At 35.1% G+C, this 6,944-nt stretch overlaps 1 protein-coding gene across 1 annotated transcript; it reads right to left on the bottom strand.

Moving 5' to 3' along the window:
- Nucleotides 1-1,544: 1,544 nt before the first annotated feature.
- Nucleotides 1,545-5,218, bottom strand: LOC128158250 (uncharacterized). Its single transcript, XM_052821008.1, has 3 exons — nucleotides 4,917-5,218; nucleotides 4,467-4,557; nucleotides 1,545-4,121 (listed from the first exon to the last, which is right to left on the bottom strand). Exons 1-3 carry the CDS (start codon nucleotides 5,104-5,106, stop codon nucleotides 3,668-3,670), a joined length of 735 nt encoding a protein of 244 aa, XP_052676968.1. The 5' UTR covers nucleotides 5,107-5,218; the 3' UTR covers nucleotides 1,545-3,667.
- Nucleotides 5,219-6,944: the final 1,726 nt, after the last annotated feature.

Genomic DNA, 6,944 nt, shown 5'->3' with positions numbered 1-6,944 from the left:
GCTTCGGAAATTAAAACAAGAGGCCCATGGGCCACATCGCTCACCTGAGGAACAATAGGTATGATAAAATCAGCTCAATGGAGTCATAATACAAACTATCTGGACAATATACAATAATTCATGTAAATCCTGTATAAATAAAATCCATTTTCCCCTGGATATTCTTATGTTTATAATCATTAGTCCCTTTTCTAACAGGATGATTTTATAGTCATATCATGTGTTGAGTATTGCAGTTCTCAAAAAGATCCCTAACAATAGTTAATATATGGGATATAAACGTACAGTAAACTCTCAACCTTCTCGTGAGGCCAAAGAATTGTCCTGGGGCCAAAGTCTTAACAATTATAAAGAATCATCTGGCTGATTAGTTTCTGAGAAGATTTTTAAAGATTTACCCTATAAATTCCTTTGTTAAACTTTGACCCCCCCCCCCATTGTGGCCCCATCCTACCCCTGGGGATCATTATTTTCACAAATTTGAATCTACACTACCTGAGGATGCTTTCACGCAAGTTCCAGCTTTCCTGGCTGATTAGTTTCTGAGAAGAAGATTTTTAAAGATGACTCTGTTTATTCCTATGTAAAACATCGACCTCCCATTGTGGCCCAAACCTACCCCCAGGGGTCATGCTTTTTACAAATTTGAATCTTCACTACATAAGGATGCATCCACACAAGTGTCAGCTTTCCTGGCCAATTAGTTTCTGAGAAGAAGATTTTTAAAGATTGACTTTTTATATTCATATGTTAAACTTCGACCCTCCATTGTGGCCCCACCCTATCCCAAGGGGTCATGATTTTCACATCTTTGAATCTACACTACCTGAGGATGCTTCCACACAAGTTTCAGCTTTCCTGGCCGATTAGTTTCTGAGAAGAGGATTCCTAAAGATTTACTCTATATATTCATTTGTTAAACTTCGACCCCCCCCCCATTGTGGCCCCATTCTCAGGTGAGCTAAAAAGGTTAAGTTTACAATTCAATAAGTTGGTTTCTGGAAGAACAGATTTTGAAAATTTTCGTAATAAATATTGACAATTTTTTTACTTTTTAAAGCGCTAAGCATAGCTCAGCCCTTTATTGTCGTTAGACTTCAACTTCCGGTGCATCGAATAACCGCCCCTATAAGCAAAAGTATACATCATTTAAACTGGTTAGGGAACCAGTTTCAGGGGTTTATGCACATAACTGCACGGGCTATTGTGAATCTAATTTACGGGTTATTGTGAAATTAATGTACGGGGCTTACATACATCATTGCAGGGACTGTCATGCAGTGATGAGGAAATATAGTGCGTATACAGAAGCTGAAATGCTATATACATATATCTGTTATATACATACAGAAGCTGGGTTAGCGCTTTTCAGTACTATCAGTACTTTGATTTAATCTTTAGCTTTTAAGATCTGTGTACAAACATAGAATTGTTAGCAAATCTCTGTATCTTGCTTATAATTCGAAGCAAACACTCAAAAATGGTTAGTAAATAGAAATTGTTAACAATTAAACACAAGAAACATGCACTACATGTATAACAAATAAAGAACACAATTTATTTTTTCGAAATGAATCATATATATACATGTATATACCTACATATTTCCGTAAGCGATATCAAACTCTATTTAAACTGAATAAACTAGAGAAAATGCCGAGCATCTCAACAAAAACCTATTGCATTAATCTACCATTACGCAAAAAATAATGCCGAATTACCGATAGAATGAATTGTATTTCAGTACTCCTACATCAGATTTTGCTTAACTTGCGCAGGTAAACAGTTAACGTAACTGTTTGATTTACCGAAGTCTCTGTTTGATTTGATACGTAAAAATCACGAAATACAGACGACAGTTTCCAGGTTACAAAGCATAAATAATGAAAACGAAACGAAAATCAGAACAAGCTAACATCAACGTCATGTGTGAAAACTGTCAACGCATTGAAATATTTAGCCTCAATTTACTTCACAAAATCGGCACCAATATATTTTTCATGTTTCAAAAATTTCCCTTCATACGCGAACTGTTGCACAACAAGCAAATTCATCATAGTCAGATCGACCCTTTTTCGTATAATGTCATGGCTGCTTTAAACAAAGAACCTCGTTTTAAGGTATCACACCGGTAATCGGCCAATCAAAATGAACCAATTGTAGTTCCATATATACTTCAGAATTATTTTTTTCCTTGACTGCATTTTTACATTTTCCTTTACTCAGTTTTAAAATTTTTTGTACCACTGAGTAGGATATTTCATGTATTTTGTTAGGTGATGATTTTTTTTCACAGGGACTACTTCTTTCAGGGCTCATGCAGCAGCTTCCTGTGGAGTTTGCAGTCTGTTTACATACAAATGGAAAACACGTGGTTTTGAGGGTAGACCTGTTTGGAGCTAGATATTTTGAGAAAATGCAGTATCGCTTGCCCTTTTTATGGTGTTAGCTGATGAGATAGGGAACAAATAACATTTCCTCCGAATATTTTGTCATGAAAAATACAAACTGATTTTTAAGAATTTTTTCCCTTCTATAGTGTTATATAGTGAAAACAATTACCGGTGTGATACCTTTAGATCGTATGGAATACGAGTCTTGGTAAAATGGGTAAGCAAAACCGGGCCGTGGCAAAATAAAAGCCGGGGCAGATCGACAATCGTCAATTCCAAATACGCATTATTTTGCAGCAATATTTACAGCAAATACAAATATACTGGTCCATCAAATATCCTGAAATTTTAATGAGATTGGCAGATTAATAACTGCTTATCTTTTGTTTTGCCCAGGCCAAGTCTTGTCTACCCATTTTACCGGATGCCGAATCCGAGGCTATTAAACTGATTGAAACACGCCTTTCCTTTATTATTATTTTCGTAATAACTCAGATTTGAAACAAAATTAGACCTTAATTTTTGCAATTTATATTTTCCTTCCCATAAGGATAATTTATGCTAAACTACGTTGAATTGGAATCAGTAGTTCTTGAGAAGAAGATTTTTAAAAATGCACCCCCCTTTTTCTACAGTTTCAAGGTTTTCTCCGCTTTGAATACAGATCGGACTTTTATTTCTGCAATTTATATTCGTCCTCCCATAAGGATGCTTTGTGCCAAATTTGGTTGAAATTGGATAAGCGGTTTTAGAGAAGAAGTTCAAAATGTAAAAAGTTTACAGACAGACGGACAGACGGACGGACGGACGACGGACAAAAAGTGATCAGAATAGCTCACTTGAGCTTTCAGCTCAGGTGAGCTAAAAAATCATAAGCACAAGTATATATAAAAGCTAAATAAAAATAAGCGACGAGAATATTCCCCACTTATGGTTGAAAATATGTTGGGATATATTTGCCATTAAAAACAACCTGAAGCATTACTTTGATGACCAATTACTGCGTTCCAAAAATGTTAATATTTTAGAAAAAAACTGAAAGCAGTGGCAAATTGAAAGGAGGGGGAGGGGGGCTAGACTTATCCCGAAGTTTGACAAGCAGAAAAAGGTTATGATTAAGCCTGTGTTTGCCAATAAACGAAACAAAACAAAACAAAGCGCCCCGGATCCGACGCCTACGGTAAGTAGTTGAAACAGTTCATAATTCAATGTACATGTAAAATGTTAAATAGTATTTTTCATATAAATCAGTGTTGATTTGCGTTAAAAAAATGTCACCTCGTGCTAGTATTTATGTCGCGGACTGGATTTTTGTGCGGCAGCCACAGAGGTATCACCGGTTGTTTAGCGGACATTGACGCTCTTGATGCCGATTTCTTTTTAGCCCTGTTGTACTGTATCACAAGAACGGGTCTAGTGGCGTTCATTCTCCCGTGTCCTTTTACTTTCCGCTTCCATTTCCGAAAAACAGAAACCGGAAGACTCGAAATTCCGGGCCCTTCTTCCGGTTCCCTGCAACAGCGACAACAGCTAAAGCAACACGAGCAGCCACCATGGTAACCGCAACATCCTAGCAACGAGCAACATCCGTAATAATCGACACAACAGAGATCGCATTTCCCGCCATATTCAAAACATCCTGGTTCGTTTCGAGAGCTCCTTGGCGTTTGATTGGGTTTTTGGCTATCGTCATCATTTGGTCGAGATTTTACTCTTCTTGATCTCATCCTATAATTAAAAGAAAATGTACATGTATTCAATATCAGTTGAGAGGTTTTTGCAGTTTTATCCGTGAGGAAAAGGAATGAAAGACAAATGAAAAAAATATACCTTATTTTTCCATTATTTGTTATACATACAATGTTGCTATACAATTACACAATATATATATAATGTATAAAAAAATTCTATTTATTTTATTGGAAAAATCTAGTAAAGAATGAGCAACACGTGTATCTTTGACGTTACAAAAGTTGGAAATAGTTAGATGTAATGTCACTGTGATAACCTCTTGATTGGGTACAGAACATTCCAGCATATTTATCGCAATTAAACTTGATTAGTCATTCTTACCTGAAGCAGCGACGATAACAATATACACACAGCAGCGTTAGTCCCGCTATCGTCAGAAGTGTGGCAAGACCGACTAGAAACCAAAACCAAACTGCAAAAATGCACAAAGCTATTATTTTTACACTTTTTTACGATATTAAAAATATGACTTTTGTTTAGAATGTTAAGGTTTGATTTGAATTCTATGCAATATATACCATTTCAGAGAGATTAAAAGTAACAACAGAATGCTGTGCATCATGTGTAAAGCTCTGGATAACAGATCAAAATTGAAGCTGTATTAGATTATATATACAGTCGTGAGAATACGCCAACTCTCACGCAGTATACATGTATGTCACTAAACTCCGGGAGTTGACATTATAGCAGTTTTTAAATGTACATTTAACACAAATTTGTTACCTTGCGAATACAAAAAAATATATAAAATATATCTAATTGAAAACTTACCATTCTTAATAAATGCTAATTCACAATTGACGTCAGTGGACCATGCTATAGATGGTGCTGTGGTTCCCTGAGCTACACCCGACCCCACCATAGAGTACCCCGTGTCACACGCATACACTGCGGTACATGATGATTTATCAAAGCTCAATACATGAGCATTCTCTCTGGCTGGTGGGTTTGAGCAAGACATCTTTAAAGAGTTTGAATTTCCATGAAATATACAATTTAAAACCGGGTTTAAAATTCGACACAGGCTTGAAAAACAACCATCACGCTAGTTTAGATCGAGCGCTGTGACTTGTTTGCATTTTGATAAGTACTGTGAATGAAACAAATCGCGGTGGGTGTATATAATGAAGAGAACTTTGGTAAACTAACCCTTGTTCCATAGCGGCATTTGTTAAACCAATATGAATCACAACTATAAAATACAAATGAATACAAAAAAGCCAAATGTATTTACTTGTCATTGTATGAATACTTTTATCATATTTCATAATCATTTAATTACAGCTTTAAGGTACTGTAAAATAAAAGTTGATATTCAAGGGAGGTTTCTGTCAACCATTCACGTGTTACAATTATTAAGTTTCGCTCATGATAATCGTATTTCTTTTTAAAGATTATTATACATCATTCACGCAAAATTTTATAAATGTGCAAAGATGAATAAATAATGAAAACAAGCATTAAACTCCAGACGAATTCAGCCCCCAACCATCCCTCTTTATTACAAATCACTATTGCAAGGTTATAAGAAGAAAACCAATCATGATTGCTTATTTATGAAAACTGATGACGACCCGTCATTAATTATTTGCTGTCAGATATATATTTTGATTTAATTCTCAGAAAAAGTTCACTTGACGATTAACCAAAGTATAAATGTTAATCAGCAATGTCTGTTTGCCCTATAATATAAAACGTTAACTAGCAGTGGTTAGACACATGTTCTTGTTGATATTGATGAGAGGACAGTCATTATTTGCCGATCGAGGTAAGGGGGGGGGGGGGGTGGGGGTGTCAGTTTTAGAAATGGACACATTAAATTTTGTATTCGTTCTCAATTCTACTGAATTAAAGTAAAACCATTCACTTTGTGCAACCCATCCTCTGGATCGTTTGGGTAATCCTTTGCTTTTGTTGATTTGAGGACCAATAAGTGGTACGTAATTGACTGTGCATCACACGAGTAAAAATCAAATAAAACAAAAGGCCAGAATGGGATCGGTCAAATGTTTTATTTCAACATTTTTACAAACTTTTAAGATCTCTGAATGCTCTCTAGCATTGCATCAATCTCTTCTGATATCTCGCGGTCCATATCCGCTTCATCTGAAATGATATAATTAAAATGCAATGTGTGTAGAGAATTTTATCAAAGTAGCACTGATGAAAAGTAACATTAATATACATATGAATATACATATATATACTTATAATGTTTGTGAACGAAAAAATGGTAAATATTTACCGTCTTTTCTCAGCCACTTAAAGCCTTCGAATACGACCATAACAAAAATGGTGAGTCCTATCATTTTGATATCTATCAACGAAAAAAAAAAACAACATTCCATTAAATCAAAACAAAATCAACTCGTGATAAAAGATACGAGTGTATTTGGTACAAGTAAAACATAGATTAAGAATGAAGATGTAATTAAAAACTTAGGTCTTTTCAATTAAAATTCAAACAATCCAAATTACATCTACTTACAGAACTCTATACTTCTTAGTAAACTTCTTGATGAAGCTGGCGATAGATACAATATTCCGCTTTAGGAACAATGTAAAACGATAAACACCTTTACTCAGAAACTGCTGAGAAGATATTATGACGTTATATGGATTGTGACGTCACAGCTATTTCTGAATCATTTAGATGCTTGACTTTGTGTTAGACGCTTTTTAGATTTGTATTTTTAAATTTACGTTTCCGATATGAAAAAAAAAATTGCCGCATCTGAGTTGGTAAAACATTTTTCAACTTTGTGTACATGTTATAATGTCTTCAGGCCAAAATGTAAA

The sequence above is a fragment of the Crassostrea angulata genome, chromosome 8, assembly GCF_025612915.1.
Source record: "Crassostrea angulata isolate pt1a10 chromosome 8, ASM2561291v2, whole genome shotgun sequence".
NCBI classification, from domain to species: domain Eukaryota; kingdom Metazoa; phylum Mollusca; class Bivalvia; order Ostreida; family Ostreidae; genus Magallana; species Magallana angulata.
Note: the sequence above shows the minus strand (reverse complement) of the source record. Positions and strands in the feature narration are given on the sequence as shown.

Bases quoted from the DNA above. Each gene is read 5' to 3' on its own strand.
- LOC128158250 (XM_052821008.1), bottom strand. From the start codon at position 5,106: ATGTCTTGCTCAAACCCACCAGCCAGAGAGAATGCTCATGTATTGAGC. The intron at 4,558-4,916 runs GTAAGTTTTCAA...GCATTTTTGCAG, and splicing joins ATTAGCATTTATTAAGAATG to TTTGGTTTTGGTTTCTAGTC. The intron at 4,122-4,466 runs GTAAGAATGACT...TTTTAATTATAG, and splicing joins TGTTATCGTCGCTGCTTCAG to GATGAGATCAAGAAGAGTAA.